Source organism: Mustela erminea, chromosome 6, assembly GCF_009829155.1.
Source record: "Mustela erminea isolate mMusErm1 chromosome 6, mMusErm1.Pri, whole genome shotgun sequence".
Classification (NCBI taxonomy): domain Eukaryota; kingdom Metazoa; phylum Chordata; class Mammalia; order Carnivora; family Mustelidae; genus Mustela; species Mustela erminea.
In genome coordinates, this window is record NC_045619.1 from 99883376 (window position 1) to 99901445 (window position 18070).

General features: G+C 39.5%; 1 protein-coding gene across 1 annotated transcript; it reads right to left on the reverse strand.

Annotated features, from left to right (window-relative positions):
• Positions 1–1113: 1113 nt before the first annotated feature.
• On the reverse strand, positions 1114–17848 carry RXYLT1 (ribitol xylosyltransferase 1). Its single transcript, XM_032348869.1, has 6 exons — positions 17505–17848; positions 16529–16684; positions 12304–12406; positions 8022–8336; positions 4659–4829; positions 1114–1567 (listed from the first exon to the last, which is right to left on the reverse strand). Exons 1-6 carry the CDS (start codon positions 17671–17673, stop codon positions 1150–1152), a joined length of 1332 nt encoding a protein of 443 aa, XP_032204760.1. The 5' UTR covers positions 17674–17848; the 3' UTR covers positions 1114–1149.
• Positions 17849–18070: the final 222 nt, after the last annotated feature.

Consider the following 18070-nt stretch of genomic DNA (forward strand, 5'->3'; position numbering starts at 1 on the left):
CCATTACAGCCTTTCAGTTTCTGCTCCTCCAGTTTACTGTCAGGTTCTCAGTGTTTCCTGGTTCAATAAGCCTTGAACTAGCTATTTGCCTTAGTTGTTGTTATTGTTATTGTTGTTAATATTTATTTTGGGTACTAATGTTCAGGATCATCAGGAAGCCTATCAACAGAGTGTCCTTGAATAATGTGCTGTTAGCTATCACCTGAAGTGTGGGACAAGGGGAGACCAGGTGATACACTATGGCTCCCTGAGTGCAGGGCTATTAGCAGGGGTTGTAGGTTGGTAGTTTCATCAGAACTGGATAGTGTTGTGCCAGCACCATGATGTTCCAATATAATGCAGAGGTAATGTCCTTCTTATCCAGGCTGCAGACCTGATGGTGTGGACACCTCTGTAGGAATTCTAGGTCTAAGAAAGCATAGGGGCAATTTAGACTTGTTGAATACCTAGGGCCATTATGTATGAATTATGACAAAATTGTATATCCAGGCACCTACTCCAAGAAAAGTTGAGTGATCTAAAGGTCTAACTCTGTAAGATTTATCCATATACATTCTTGACACGGTATATGATTATTTCCAAATTATGTAATTGAACATGTATTAAAATATTTAAATTTAATCTTATCAATTAGTAGGGAGTGAAAAATGAATTAGAAATTAGTATTTATTTAGCATTTACTATATATATTGGATACTTTATATATTATTTCATTTCATATTTAAAACTTAACCTACGAGGTACCACTGTCTTCATTTCACATTGAAGGGAACCAAGACTCAGGACACTTTGATGGCTTGCTCAGGTAGTAGGTGTAGAGGCAAGATTTCAACCCAGGTTCTATCTGACTCTAAATCTATCTTTCCACCACAGAACACTGCTTCCCTAGAGTGGATATGAATGGCTCAGAAGAGTTGATAAATGTTAAATCATCTGACTTAGTAAAAGTGAGTTTGAGTAACATTTTAACTTCATTTTCAGGTGTGACCCAACAACAGAATACTTAGTTAACACTACATACATAATCTAGGGTGTACGAGGGTACCTCAAAGAACATTTATACACACACACACACACACACACACACACACACACATACACACGTATTAGAAATGACTTTAAAAAGCAAATCTTAGCTCAAGATTTGAGCTACCCTTTATTATTCATTAAAAATGAGCTTTCTAAAATATTAGTAAATTTCCTTTTTAGCTCTCTTTTGAAGTTCTGATACCAGTGAAGTAACATTTTTCTTCTTTGAACCTTTTCTTGCAAAATGAGAGTTTTCTCTTTTTCTAAAACAGCAGGAAGTTCATTCCAGTTCTTAATAAAGATAAAGGGAGCATCCATGGACTTGAGTAACTGCAGAGGAGCATTATGGTAAACAGATGTATTTCCACAGCTGCCAGCTGTCATTATATCTTCTACCACAGGAACAGAGCCATAGGAGCAAGCCTCATATATTCTATAACATTCTGTGTTTACTCCTACCGGGCACAATGTGAGATCACTCTGAAGCAAAGCATCTTGATAATTCTTAAGGCTTTCATTTGTTTCCTGAGGCTGCCACCTAAAAAAATCAGAAAAACAACTGTCATTTTCACTTTACTAAGCATGTTTTTGTGAGGGAAAATGTCAGCTACAGGTAATGGTGGACACATTACAGAGATGACAGGCAGAAGAAAGAAATAAAATCTTGCCCAAATAGATTTCTTGAAAATATTTAAGAGTTTGAGAAGTTTACAGTGGCATATGTTTAAATCTAATAGTCACCATGACATTTCTGAACGAACGTTAATCTAGCCAATATATATATATTTTTTAAGATCTTATTTTTAAGTAATCCCTACACCCAGCGTGGGGTTTGAACTCACAACCCCAAATTCAAGAGTCTCATGCTCTGCCAACTGAGCCAGCTAAATGTCTTCTGAGGGCCAGGTCTTCTTTTTCTAACCCACCCTCCAACATTGTGTTCTTACAGAGCTTACATTCTAGTGCCAGTGATGGAGATGGATAGTAAACCAGTCAGTATGTTATTTAGGTTTAAATACTATGAAGAAAAACAAAGCAGAGAAGTGAGGAGGGGGTTTCTGAACTAGTAGTCGCGGTTTTAAAGAGGTAAGCGGGGAACGTCTCAATGCAGGAGCATCTGAGCATACAGTGGATGTGAGGCAGCAAAACATGCAGACATTTTCAGGGGAGAACTGAGTGAAGTGTAAGTACAGTGTGTGCCTGGCAAGGTCAAGGTCAAGGTCAAGGTCAAGGAAGAACAAGGAAGAGCCAGGCTGGTTGAAGCAAGGTAACTGAGGGGGAGAGGAATGGAGGATAAAGTCAGAGCATTCCATCGTGGAAGGCTGTGTTCACAGGGTGACTGACCTGATCCACATTTTATCAGAATTAATCTGGCCTTTGTGTTGAGAATAGACTGTACAGGAGCAAGGGAAGAGGTTGAGAGACCTCTGGAAAGCTTCACATTCTCTCCCGACTGTTCCTATTGTCTCCATGAAATAAGCAGAAGAGTCAAAGGAGAGAAGAAGAGAAGAAGGTATAAAACAGTCTTGTAGGAGAGGGGAAAATATATGGATAAGGGAAACACCTGATTGCTGGGCACTTGAGAGTCAAGATCGTGTATTTAAAGCAAGGTCTATTGGCACGAGTGTGTGTGTGTGTGTGTGTGTGTGTGTGTGTGTGTGTGTGTCTATTGGCACGAGTGTGTGTGTGTGTGTGTGTGTCTGCCTGCCTGCCTGCCTGCACGGTGCAGGTATGGTGCAGGTTAAGAGAGCTGGATTTAACTAGAGTTAAGGTTTGCTCCATTAGGGAATTAGGAACTATGTGTATCAGTCATAGTTGACTATGACATTTAAGTGGGGAGAAGAAGAAAGTAAAGATGAGGTGAGCAAAGGCCAATGAAAAGGTAGTAAGAACAATGGATTATAAATCCCAGCTAACCTGTTGGAGTCAGATATTTACAGCGAGTGAGCTGGAATGATAGAAAATGGTGGTTACAGAGAGAGATGCTGGAACCTGAGATCACAGAGAAGACGGAGTGTGTGTAATGATAAAGTCTAAGAAATGAGCATGACACTGAGTGGCCAAGGCCAACTGTTGGACCAGATCATTGGAAGACCGGGGTAAAGGACTATAAGACAAAGGTGAAAGAAGGACCATCTACATAGATTGGGAATCACCAAGAATTAGGTTGGAGTAACGTGGGAGAGAGTGAGAGTGTGCCAGAACTAAACTTTTCACAGAGCGAAAGAGATAAACCCCCGGGTCAGTAAATGACTTCAAAGAGGAAGAACAATGGATGGTTTTGTTGGATGGTTGTTTGCTGATATGATATTCAAATTGGGAGGTTTTAGGAAGGAAAAAAGGAGAAGGGTCTGAAAGTAGCAATGAGAAAGAAGCAAGGAGGACACCCACTCGACCTCCAGGCTCAATGCTATAAGAGGAATTACAAGAAAAATTCTATTTCTACAATACTTTGATACTTTATACTGCCCTCATTCATCCCTTTCCTGGTATACTGTCCTCCTGTGGCTCTTTACATTTGCTTTCCCTCTGCCTGGACTACCCTTCTCCTAAATAGAAATGGAGTTCACTCCTGCAGCTTCTTCCGGCCTGTGCTTCATCCTGGAGCTTTCCTCAGCCATTCTAAAACAGCAGATGCTCCACTCCTGATGCCTAGTCCTCTCTACATCCCTCCTCTGCTCAGCTGTTTTTACATGGCATCTATCTTCTTCTGACACACAATATATTTTACTGGCTTGTCTCCTCCAACAAACATTTCAGTTTTAGGAGGGCATAGAATTTTGACTGTTTTGTTCCCTGCTGTATCCTTCAGGGCTGAGAGAGTTTCAGGCATATAGCAGTTGCTTGAAAAACAGCTGGTGACTGAATGGATACAGTATGGTTACACTAACTCTAACTCTGTTGTTTGAGTTGGCAGTTATGACTTCAAAAAGAGAGTATCTGCTACAATTAATGTATTTCTAGATCTGGAGGGACATTTTTAAGGCATTTCTTCTCTGATGACTCTACACATGAAACTACATTTGTTTATTTAAAAACTAAAGGAATAATTCCAAAATTTCTCCTTTACTCCATGAACTGTTTTCATGATTACCGTGCAAAAGATGGAAGAAAGTTAAATTCATCCATCCATCCAACCATCCACTCCCCACTTATCTTAGGCCTATTTTGTGTAAGGTCCTATGTTAGATCTGGGGATTCAGAGAATAGTGTGTCCTGTTCTGTCCTCGGGGTGCTGTCAGTTCTCTAAGGAGTACTTCATGCCACTCTTGGAACACTGAAACTGGTCTGCCAAACATCTCAGGGATGAACCTAAGGTCTTACTGGCATTCATAATCACTTATGTGTCAGGTCTAACTAACAAATATTGGGGGAATCTTGAACAATTGACATTTGCATAGGATAGTTACTAGCATTCCTCTAAAGGATGGACTATAGCTATAGGAGATTGTCCCAATTTTAAATGCATACAACCCAGTTTCTACAGAGCCTTATTTACTGATATATCTTCTGCAGGAAGACTGGTATTAATGAAGCTAACAATGTCTCTTTGGAGACCTGTGCTGCTGCATAAAGCAACTCATGGACTGGAGAACAAAATGGGTGAATCAAGTAAACATAGAGCTTACTGTTCTCTTGCTGAAACCCAACAAAGCTTATCATTCCCATCTTGTTTCAAAATGTTCATCAGTTCTTGTCTGGATGAATTTTCATAAACGGTTCCTAAGAAATTACATAAGTAGGGCCTTTCATTATGCAGCATTGACCAACTTGGCTCCACCAGAGGAAAATTCCTGTATCTATAAAAATAAGTACATATGAGTTAATAGTATATGACAGTAGGATTGGCAAATTATTGTATAACCTAACAACTTAGGTAGCATGATGATGCAGAGAGGAGAGATTTCAAGTATGATTTTCTAAACCTCAAACTATAATTTTCCACACTTACTTTGGAAAAGTCCCTGAATCCACTAAGTTAAAAAAATAACCTCACATTGACATCTTTTACAAAACTGCCATAGAGATTAAGTGTCTGAAATGTTTTTTCTAACACTCTTTAACTTCCATAATTTGTAGTTATAAGGAAGGTTGAATTCAAGACCTTCAAATTATAAATAATCCACATTCATAATGATGATGATTTAATGAATGTTTTAATGATGGAAAGATTACAGAATACACATTTCTATAGCAAAGAGCTCCAATTTCCCAAAGGCTTTTAAAGTAGATTTTTAAAAAAGAGCTCTTACAGGCTGATTTTTTTTTTTTTGAGATTTTATTTATTCTTCTGAGAGAGAGAGTGAGAGAGAACATGAGAGCTGAGAAGGTCAGAAGGAAAAGCAGACTCCCCATGGAGCTGGGAGCCCGATGCAGGGCTCAATCCTGGGACTCCAAGATCATGACCTGAGCTGAAAGCAGTTGCTCAACCAACCGAGCCACCCAGGCGCCCTTATTGGCTGATTTTTAAAAAAGATTTTATTCTTTAATTTATTTACTTATTGGGGGAGATGCATGCATTCAGGGAAGGGAGGGAGCAGAGAGAGAGGAAGAGAGAGAATCCCAAGCAGACTCGTGCCAAGCGCACAGAAGTCCAACGCAGGGCTGAATCCCAGGACTCTGAGACCATGACTTGAGCTGAAATCAAGAGCTGGATGGCTAACCAACTGAGTTATCCAGGTACCCCTCAAGTAGATTATAAAAAAAATTGGGGTGCCTGGGTGGCACAGTCAGTTAAGTCTCTGACTCTTGGTTTTAGCTCAGGACATGATCTCGGGGTTTTGAGATAGGGCCCTGAGTTGGGCTCTGCACTCAGCGTGGAGTCAGCTTAAGACTGCCTCCTTTTCCCTCTGCCCCTTCCCCACACAGTCTCTCTCTCTCAAATGAGTAAGTAAATCTTAAAACAAAAAAAAATAACAAAAAATATTTTTAAAACCTCTCATGGCATATCAAAGAGGCCTTTTGCAATTGACCTATTCTTATGGGCATTTGGAAATATTAGAGACCTAACTGTGTGCCTGAGATACAACCTTCCTATAAGGGTGAAGCTTTATATAATATTCAATAACAGGTTCTTTCAACCTTTGCGTTATTGGCATTTTGGACTAGTTCATTTTTTGTTGTGGAGGCTGTTATCTACCATGTAGGCCATTTAGCAGCATCCCAGATGCTATTGTTGCCTCCCCCTTCCACTTGTAACAACCAAAAATTATCTCCAGACATTGTCAAATGTTTCCTGGGCAGCAAAACTGCTTCTGGTTGAAAACCACCAGATCCATAAAAAGGGTATTGGTCTAGTCCAACAATAACAGAATTACAAAGGGTTTTCATCCAATGTATGGAAATTGTATGAATAGGCTACATAGAGTTACTGTGAAAGAGTAATTTTGTTTCAGAGCATTTTATGAGTATGAGCTCTACTCAAGGGATGGAATTTTCAGAGTCTTGTATCTTGCTATACCTAATATAAAAAATTTTTGTCTGATGCTACCAAAAACCTACTAGATTGGAGTACTGTAGGGTGGGCCCTCAAATATGTCTTGTTAATACACTTCTCTGGTGATATTTGTGTACCCAACTAAGCAATAGTTTAAGGTCCCATCTGGTAACAAGTGATGAGTGAATAAGGAATATCTGATTCAGAGAGCATGTTAATGAAATTTCTTGTAATTCATCCATTTGACAAGTATTCATTGTCTACTCTGTGCAGGCTTGGTTTTAGACTCTGCCAATACAGTGAACAAGAGACAGAACCCCGGGGTTTATATATTAGTGCTGGACATAAGTTTAACTTCTCTTAAAGTCAACTAAACACACTTCATTAACAGAAAGATAAAAAATAAGCTTCAATTTTATAGAAAGATGGTACAGACATATTTAAAAGCCTTTGTTATTACTTAACCCCTCTTATTAAAGAAAAGATTTGTGCAAGTTCAACAAGTCTCAGTGGCAGTTCTGAGCATATTATGATCTTCCCAAATCCAGGGGTATGGAATCCTTCTGACTTAATACTGCTTTTCTAAATTTAAAAAAATATTTTATTTATTTGTCAGAGAGAAAGACCGAGAGAGAGAGAGCACAAGCAGGGGGAGCAGAAGGCAGAGGGAAAAACAGACCCCCCAGTGAACAGGGAGCCCAATGCAGGGCTCAATCCCCAGGACCCTGGCATCATGACCTGAGCCAAAGACAGATGCTTAACCACCTGAGCCACCCAGGCACCCCTTAATATTCAAGTAAGATCTTTTTCTTTGTTTTTACTATGAATTATATAGATTGTATAGTTGTTTTAAGAAGGTGTGCCTCTCTGTCATTCTCTTTTAGCCATCTCTTTATCACTACTGATAAACTTGAAATTCATCCTATGCCTTGGAGATTTAAAATACAAAAAGCTAACTTATCTGCTCTCCTTATAAAATGCTAAAATACTCTGGGGGCGCCTGGGTGGTTCAGTTGGTTAAGCGTCTGACACCTGATTTTGGCTCAGGTCATGATCTCAGGGTTGTGAGATTGAGCCCTGGCCATGGAAACTGTTTAAGATTCTCTTTCTTGGGTGCCTGGGTGGCTCAGTTGGTTAAGCAACTTGCCTTCGGCTCAGGTCATGATCCTGGAGTTCCAGGATCGAGTCCCACATCCGGCTCCCTGCTCTGCAGGGAGTCTGCTTCTCCCGCTGACCTCTCTCCTCTCATTCTCTCTCTCTCAAATAAACACAATCTTTAAAAAAAAAAAAAAGATTCTCTTTCTCCATTTCCCTCTGCCCTTCTTCCCCACTCACTCTCTATAAAACCAACCAACAAAGCCTAAAGTATTCTAAAAATATCATTATTATTATTGTAGCATGAGACCAAACCAGACTTTTTCCATGGAAAAGACTGTACGTGGCCTCCCAGATGATCCCAGAACTATGTTTATTACAAACTTAAAGTTCAATATTCCTGATTCAGAAATTCAGGTCTTAAAGAATCTATAAGTACCTAATAGTATTTTGTACTTACGTTGCCACTCCTAAAGGCCACTGAAAGATATCCACATCATCAACCCAGGGGCTATCATATATTATGAAAAGCAGCTCCACAAAGCCTCCATTTCTTTTGAGGAACTGGTTTATCCATTCATTATTACAATGTTCATTTCCAAGCAACACAACGGCGAGATGCTGGAGTTTTTTAGTTTGCACCAAATTCTGTGCATAAAGTAGCCACTGGGTGGCATAAAAAATCTTAGCCTTTTCTCTCCCATTTAGAATCAGTACCACGTTATTCACATCTATGGGAAAGTACCCTGGGACTACAGCTGGGCCAGTGATGAAGCTGTTAAAACAATACAACAAAACAAGAGCATGAGACAAAGAACAAAGGTATTTGATATCAGAATTTTTTTAAAGATTTTACATAAAATCTACAGTGAGATGTAATCTGTATTCTTTCTATAAACATAATTTCTATAATGCAAGTTTTCCTGAACAGGTTTGAATGATAGAGCATGGATGTAAATCAATGGGAAGCTTTGGTTGTAGTAAGATCAACTGCATATGATAATCAGAAATGTGGTAGCTTTGTTGTTACTTTAACCACATTCAAAATACGTGCTGGCCAGAGTTTGACCTGGTAAACTATTCACAGCTGAATTGTGTGAAACTCTGTATAGTTTCTCCTCTGTATAGTTTAAGTCAGTGGTTCCCACCTCTTTTATGTGGGAGTTACTGTTTCACTCTTTATCTGAAGGAAGGGTAAGTGATGAATTGGAGGTGAGAAAGGGAGGTTAAGTGAGAGAAGGAGGGTGGCATTATAAACATCCACGGAGGTTAAGTCTCAAAAAATATGATTCTATGTATATTTGAAAGTACAATATAAAAAATTGTGCTTAAATCTAGTATAAGTATAAATATAAAAATATGAATGGGAGGATACACATACACACCAGAATCATTACAGGGGTTGCCTTTGAGGAGGAGCAAGAGAAAAGGAACTTGAGAATAGTACAAAGAAAGCTTCCCTATTACTGGGAATATTTAATTCTTTTAAGAGGAAAGTTAAATGTTGGGGTGCCTGGGTGGCTCAGTGGGTTAAGCCTCTGCCTTCGGCTCAGGTCATCTCACGGTCCTGGGATCAAGCCCCATTATCAGGCTCTCTGCTCAGCGCAGAGCCTTGCTTTCCCTACCCCCTCTCTCTGCTTGCCTCTCTGCCTACTTGTGATCTCTATGTGTCAAATAAATAAATAAAATCTTAAAAAAAAAAAACAAGAGGAAAGTTAAATGTCTAAAGGAAATATGACAGAGAGCTAGAATTAGTTGGTTCTTCATCATGGGTAAATGAGAATATGTTCTATTATTCTCTGTGAAAAAGCAAGAAACAATACTGCATCTATAGTACAATTTTAATGACATAATGCTAGACATAGAAAAAAGAGTGGACGTAGACATAACGAAATGCTGTCTAACCTTGTTTTTGGAATTCTGGGCACAGTGGAATTAGGAGTGATGAAAATGTCTTCTGACTTTTCATGTTACTATAATAACCACTTATTAGTCTTTTAAATTATAAACCTATCTTAAAAAAGGAAAGATGTAATAAAAACTCTGTTTTACTTTAAACAACGCTATCTCTTTATTAACTACCAGCAGGACTGGCCTGCAAAGGGCAGTGGATGCTCTGGGTTCAGGGTCCAAATAGGATGTGAGGAGGAGGTGATGACTGGGAGGCTGCTTTGAAGGAAAGGGGGTGGTCTGGAGGGCAGGCCCAAGAGGCCCTTAGGCCCTTTACTTCCTTGTAAAGGAATCATGGAAAGCTATGACCAGGCCATCAAAGAAGAAGAAATTCCGGAAATCTAGCTGCCTATCATCCATTTTCTTCATCATGTGGTCAAGGACACCAGAGTCCTTCCAGTTCTTTGTGAAGGCAGCCAGTTCTGTATTCATAAATGTTAGGAACTCTGTCTTGGAGACCGTGCAGTTGTTACCCCCTTTCCAGCAATCAGAGACTTGATGCACTAGGTAGGACTGGACATTTTTGCCATGTCTTCATGGAGTGTGTGAGTGACTGTGACCCTGCAGCAGTGGCACTGCCAGAAGTTTATTTATTTTTAAGTAATCTTTACACCTGACATGGGGCTCAAACTCACAATCCAGAGATCAAGAGTCACATGCTCTACCAACTTAGCTAGCCAGAGCCCCTCGCAGGATTATTTTGAAGACTAAATGCATTAACAGATGTACAGTGCTTAGAACAGAACCTGGCACAAAGGAATCACTATAGGAGTCTTGCTGCTGTTATTAGTTTTATTATTTTAACTATTACTTAAATAGGTACTGCAACATCTCCCTACCTTCCCTTCTCCTTTCTGTTTCCAGAACTGAATATTATCTCTCCTTCATGTGCCTTCACAGAAACCTTATCGATACATTCTTTATATTAATATGTTCAGTTAGGTTACAAGCAAGCCTGCGTTTCATTCTGTCTCTTGAAGGAACTTTGCCTATTTCTACTCATATCTATCGTATATTGATTTACAGTTTAATTTCATAGGGCAACTTCATTTTTAATTTCTTAGGAGGAATCTTACTTCGCTCATCATGGCCTTTGCTTATCTTTAAAAGACTGCCTTCTGAGTCCTGTAATGTCCATATGCAGGAATTATCACAAGATCTGAAACTAACTGTCCATCCATTTGATAAAAAAAAAGCTAGATGCCACATTATTTAATTTATTATTATCAGAGCTCAATTATGGTATTTCAATTAGCATCTGCTGTTTTAAGAAAAAGTTGAAAAAAAAGTTGAACTTATTTCTAAAGATCATGACAGAGTAAGTTTTAATTTACATTTCATAAAATTCACCCATTTGGGCTCAGTTGGAGAAGAGTGTGACTCTTGACCTTAGGGTCAAGAGTTTGAGCCCCATGATGGGATAGATGTTACTTAAATAAATAAAATCTTAAAAAATATAAAAACCTGTTTACTTCTCAAGAAAAATTACTTTGAAAAGATACATGAAATGAAATTGCTTTCCACGTGTGTAAAAAGTAAACAAGAATTAAAGGAGCAGAGAAACTTCAAATGAAATTGAGATTAACCATAGCTTTTCTTTTTGATTTCTGTGGGAAATAACTGGAATCCTAATAGAAACCTGAATCTTTAGTTGACATTTTTCCCCCTAGTAGTACAATTGTTACATGAAATAATTTTGTTTATTTATTTGACAGACGGAGATCACAAGTAGGCAGAGAAGCAGGCAGAGAGAGAGGAGGAAGCAGGCTCCCTGCTGAGCAGAGAGCCAGATGCTGTGGGGCTTGATCCCGGGACCCTGAGATCATGACCTGAACTGAAGGTAGAGGCCTTAAGCCACTGAGCCACTCAGGTGCCCCTGAAATAAGCATTTAAAATAATTTTTATTTCAACAAGAAAGCAGAATCTAATAGAAAATAGCACTCTTTCATTGAGCAAAATTACCACATTTTTTCCTTAAGAAAGTAATCATAATTCTACCTTCATAAAATTTTTTAGAAAATGTGGAGTCATAGGTAAAAGTTTTATAAAAATAAAAACTTAAGATGTCTTAATGATACATTGGTTTTACTGAATCAGGAAAAAAAAAAACAAAAAGGGAGATTTCTGGGGGACCCTGGGTGGCTCAGTGGGTTAAGTGTCTGGCTTTGTTTAGCTCAGGTCCCAGCTCAATCCTGGGATTGAGTCCTGCATTAGGCTCTTTGCTCAGTGGGGAGTCTGCTTCTCCCTCTGTGCTCTCTCACTCAAATAAATAAACAAAATCTTAAAAAAAAAAAAGATTTCCGAGTAACTGCATTAAAATGGCAATATATACCATCAAATCATGAAAGAATTCATATATAAGCATTTTTATAAAATTTTCACAAGTCTTAACAATAACTTTGCTACCACTTGAGTATTATAAAGTATGTGAACATGACTAACATCTGAAAAAGAAAAATGAAAATATTTTTAAGATTATATATTATTCCTTCAAGGTATGGCATATTAAATGCTTATCAACAATCAAATGTTATAAAATTTGGAGCATGAACTTTCCCATAATCAGAAATGTTTTGATAAAAATGAAACAGACAAAATTAAAAAAAGGAAGTATCTTGTAAAATGTTCAGGTAAGCTGTAAATACAATATATATTCATGAGATTCATTTTTCTATTCACAAGTGGAAGTGGAAATATTGTCTCTAAATAAGTTTTCCTCTTATTTTTCTTCTCATATTTACATAAAACATTGTATAGAAACACCGTAAACCTTAACGTTGCACAATTAATACCTGTAACGTGTTCTTCCTACAACTGAATTTCCTTCTCTCCACTGAGCAGTCACATCAGTGGGATCAAGTAAGCCTTCAAAAATATGCTCCCAGAGATACAAACCTGGTAATTAAAAAAAAACAACAAGAACAAGCCAATTTACTGTCTGGTTTACTATGGTGTGTGATGAGTTTATGTTCTGCTCATTTATATAATTTATAAATTTATATAATTTATAATAATTTATATAATTTGACCAGGAAAACAGACTGTATTCCTTTTTGGTCCTCTGGCAGGCAGTTCTGCCAAGCAATAGCTCAAAATCATCAATATGGCGGTTAATATATGACAGAATTCAGAAGTCAGTGTGAAATGTGGCAGAATGCGGGTTATATTAAAGACAATAACCTCTCTCACTCTAAATCTGAGAAACCTATTACTACCTATTTTATCCCAACATGTGTTATAATGTTAGTTACTACATGATTAGAATGTTTTCTGTATTACAATAAACTAGGGGAATTCACCATTTTTTGCCAAACACCACTAGAGGAGCTCATGTATCTATGCATACAGTGAATACATTAGGGAGATAGTAACTCCTCCTCACTTGAACACACACCCCTCACGGCATCATGTCGTCTGCAGACAAAAGCCTTCGCATCTATCTCCTTAAGGCATCTCCTGATATTTTTTACTGTCATTTCACCGGAATGAAAGCTCTGAGAGTAGAGGAAAGCAGAATGAAATAATCGGAGAGCCCTGTTTTACTTACATTGTCAGAAGTGCTTTGTTCTGGTCTCATTATGCCCCAGTACTAAAGGACACCCACAAAATAACTATTTAAACACCTAGCCAAACAGATAAAGCTTTCCACGTGTGGTGGCCCAATAATGCTTCCCTGTCCACCCAAGATGTCCAGAGATGTAATCTCTAGAATCTATGAATACATTATCCTATATGGCAAAAGAAACTTTTTTTTTAAGATTTTATTTATTCATTTGACACAGAGAGAGAGAAAGAGAGAGAGAGAGAGAGAGAGCGCACAAGTAGGGGAAGTAGCAGGCTCCCAACTGAGCAGGGAGCCCCATGTGGGGCTCGATCCCTGGACCCTGGGATTATAACTTGAGTCAAAAGCAGATTCTTAGCTGACTGAGCCACCTAGGCGCCCCTGAAAGAAATTTTCTATGTGTGATTAAGGATGCTGAGATGGGAGGTTATCCTGGATTATCTGGATGGGCCCTAGGCAATCATAAGAGTCCCTACAAGGATGTAAGGGTGTCAGAGTGAGGGGAGGAGGTATTAGGATGGAAACAGAAGTTGGAGTGAAGCGGGGCCAGGAGTCAAGCAATGTCACAGAAGTCAAGAAAACAGATCTCAAGAAGCTGCAAAAGTCAAGGAAAGAGATCCTCCTCTAGAACCTCTAAAAAGAATACAGCCCTGTGGACACATTTTAGACTTCTACCTTCAAAAATGTAAGATTTAAGTTTATGATGACTATAGTTAATAATACTGTTTTATATATTTGAAAGTTGCTAAGAGAGTAGATCTTAAAAGTTCTCATCACAAGAAAAAAAAGTATAAGTGTGTGTGGTGAAAGATACTAATTAGACTTGTTATGTTGATAACTTCACAAAATACAAATATCTCAAATCGTTATGTTGTATACCTCAAACTAATATAATGTCATATGTCAATTACATCTTAATTTTTAAAAAGATAATAAATTTGTATTGTTTAAATTCACTAAAGTTTTGGTAATGGGTTATGGCAGCTAAAGGAAACCAGAGATTATGGTATCTGAAAATGAGATACTACTATAATAAATATTTTAAAATCTGGAAGTGCCTTTGGAATTGGGCAATGGGGACAGGCTAGAAGAACTTTGAGGAGCATGATTTTAAAATGTCTTAGACAGGTTATAGGTAGAAGTATGAGTGCTAGTGACTCAACTAGTGAGAACTCAGAAGAGAAAAAGCACAACAGAAATAAACTCCATACTGGATTTTATAAACATCTAAGCAGACTGTGAATAGAAATATGCAGGTTAAAAGTGTTGCTGGTGAGGGCTCAGAAGGAAATGAGGAACATATTATTAGAAACCAGAGAAAAGGGGATCCTGCTTATAATAGCACCAGAATGTTTAGCTGAATTATGTCCAGAAGTTGTATGAAAAGTAGAATGTGTAAGTGATAAACTTGGATATTTAGCTAAAGAGATTTCCACGTAGTGTTGAAGCTGTGGTCTGGCTTCTTCTTGCTAATTATAGTAAATGTAAGAGGAAAGAGTGATTGAGGGAGGAACTGTTAAGCAAGAAGGAGCCAGGACTTGATGATTTGGGAAAGTCTCAGCTTGTTGAATTGCAAAGGGTGGAAAACTAGGATATTCCCTGTCAGGAAGGCATGTTTCTGAAAGTAGGTGAAGGATGTAGCTGAGTATTTTTTGCTAATGCCCCAAAAGGATAAGAAGGTTAAAATATTCAGTCATATAGGTATTAGGTGTGTAATTTGTGGGTCTTCTCAGCTATCTCAGCAGAAGCCAGAAACAGAGATGAGATTCTCCAGGAAAGACCTGGAAGAGTTCTTGTTTAATAGAGTTAATCCCTGTGACATACATAGGAGACCCACAAGCTTCTTGAAAATGTTTTATCAGCAGAAACACTGCTGGCTTGGATGAAGGAGATGGAGAGATGTTGAAATGAAAGAAGGGTACTAATTCCTAAATCCTACCAGCAGGGTACTGGCTGATAAAACCACCCAGCTGCAAGCACATGCTACCATTCATGACAAAGAAAGGATGACTGCAAAGGTAGAGCTGTAAGACCAGAGGCAAAGTTTTGAGCCGTAATTCCCAGCCCTTGAAACCTAACAGTTTGCCTGGCTGTAATTTAGAATTGAGTGGACCAGTGATTTCATTCCCACCTTCCCCGCTCCTTTTTTTTGTTTGTTTGTTTTAAGATTTTATTTATTTATTTGAGAGCAGGAGTGAGAGCAATAGAGAAAGAAAGAGACAGAGAGAGTACAAGTAGGGCAAGGGGCAGAAGTGGAGAGAACTCTGCACTGAGCACAGGGCCCAACATGGGGCTTGATCTCACGACCCTAAGATCAGGACCTGAGCTGAAATCAGGAGTCTAAGAGTCTAATGCTTTATTGACTACACCACCCAGGTGCCCCCTTTCCCTTCCTTTTTGAATAGGAATGGAATTGGAATCCCATGTGCCTGGGAAATAGACTGATGAAAAGCAGTGTTTGATAAAACTCATCTGTCACTGTGCTTACTGAATGCAAAGCGAAAAGGCTGGAAACATGAAAACCTGTTAAGATGTAGAATTAATTAAAAACTAGAATGGGGAAGTAGGAACTTAAAGGATGTAATTAATATTAGAGATTTTGTAAGGAAAAACGTTGCTAGAACCTGATGATTAGAGCCTGGATCTAAATACTTGAAATTTGGAGGTCAGTAGTGGTCTTCAAGGATGCATATTTGATGCAAGCATGAATGAATTTATGAAACACTAAGGTCAAAGCATCATTCTCTGATTACTTCCTTCTCATCTGGTCCTTTCTACCATTATCCCTTATTGTAGATAAATTCAACTCATGTTTAAAGGTCTAACAAACCCCTTTTTAATTCACTAAATTCTTTCTGACTCTTGTAACCCTCATTTAGGGTCCCATTCTCTAAGCATAATATATAACTTGGAACTCTAGAATCTCATGATACTCAGAGCAAAATGCTTTTATGGGTATTCAAGTTTAATTAACTATACCCTATATCCCCCTTACATATTTATAATGAACAGTGGCATATTAAGGGCTCTTAGAATGGCCTGGAATAAAGAACCTTGTTTAACTTTGTTCATTTCAATGTTTCCCAAACTTGTTTGGCCATCAAGGGGAGGGGCCACATCTTATACTTGTGTGTCAAGTGTCCAATAAATACATAAATTCATAAAAATTCAGTTGACATAGGCATTTCTATATAATGATGCTTATATTCTACTTTGTATCTACACATAAAGCTGTAATCTTCTAAAGACTCACAACAGATTTTGTATGTGTGTGTTTACATAGATATTGTCTAACAGAAGTCAGAAGTGAAAATATCAATGAAAAGTAAGAAAATGTGTCATGATGCTTTAATTAACAAATGAAATAAACAATGTATTAAAATGAATTGAATTTAATATTAATAAAGTACATTTAGGATTCTTTTTACATGTCTTAGCTCTATACATTAACTTACCAATGGCAGCTTTCCCCCAGATTTGTACATGGAAGTCTGTTTTCCCTTTTGTGGATTTATTTAATATCTGAAGGCTAGTTTTAAATCTCTGTTGTTGCTCATTTTTTTCATCTCCTTCCCAAGGATTCCATTCTTCACTTCCCAGACTAGATTGTTCTGTGTTGTAAAAAGAGTAACAATGTTTATCAGTAAGGTAGAGCTGTAGTTGTAGATAAGTTCAAGCCATTTAAATTAGGTGTCAGAGAGTGCTAATTTCAGCTTTTCATAGAGCTAAAGCAACTGAATTTGAACTGATTAAACACATACAATTAAAAAAAAGAAATCAGAATTTAATTTTTATTAAATCTTTATTCTGAAAGATCTTAAAATGTTAATAGGAGACACAAAATTATCTCTCACAAATGAGACCTTCTAAAATAACTGGATAATAGGTATCGTTATAAGTTTAACATTTGCTATTCTTTATAGATTGTGTATACGGAAGCTATACATAAAAACTTGACTTCAGAATGGAAAGTGTCCAACAGTTCTATTGAGAAAATATTCTGAAAAAAAGGGAGAGCTAAGTCTGACTCCGATTCTGACATAGGTCAAAATACAGGACAGATGACCACCATCTGGAGGTAAGGCACCGAGGCCTTCCCAAATCAGGACAAAATTAGAGAAGGCTCTTTGTTTCAATGAGGAAATAGAGGTCTTCCCAGAAATCTCTGGCATTCCGTGACAACGCCTTGCAGGTTCAAGACGTGTTTCACAGAGTGCGCGCCAGCCCGCTTTGAAGGTGGGGAGTGGGGCCGGAGTGTGAGATTCGGGCGAGGACTGAGACAGCCGCACACGCTCCGAGCCCGAGCCCGAGCCCGAGCCCGAGCCCGAGCCCAGGGCCGGCTACCGAGAGCTGGAGGGGGCGAGGCGCACCCTGGAGCCCGGGGGCACCCCCGGACCCGCGAGGCGGGTCAGCTGCCGCCCAGTGTCCTACCTCGGCCGCGCCTCTCCCGCGCCGCGGCCGCCCCCTTCCTTAGGCCACGCAGAGACGCGGCCGGTGGCCGGCGGCGGCGCCCGAAGAAGACGTGGTAGGCGGCGTAGAGGGAGAAGAGGCAGTACAGGGCGATGAGAAACGAGCAGAACCGCTTCCGCGTCAGCCGCATCCCACTCCGGCTTCCCGTCCGCCACCACCACCCTGGTGCTGGGCCGGAGGAGAAGCCGGCGCTCGGGGCCGTGGCCCTGCGGCTTCAGGTGCAGGCCCAGGCCGGGCGGGCTGGGGGGCGGGGGCGAAGTAACCAGAAATAACCCCGCCTCCTTTCAAGCCCCGCCCCGGAGCTGCCCCGGCGCCTCCGCCTCGCCCCTCGCGCCGGCCCAGCTCAGGCCCCTCCCAAGCCGCTCCTAGGGCTTCGCCTCGCCCCGCCTCGCCCCGCCCCGCCTCGCCCCGCCCCGCCCCGCCTTAGGCGTGGCTTCTTCCCGGGCTTTGGTAGCCTGTGGGCGTCGGTCTTCTAAACTGGACGTTGGAAGATCTCATCTTAACCGCGCTCTGCTCCTTGACCTCTG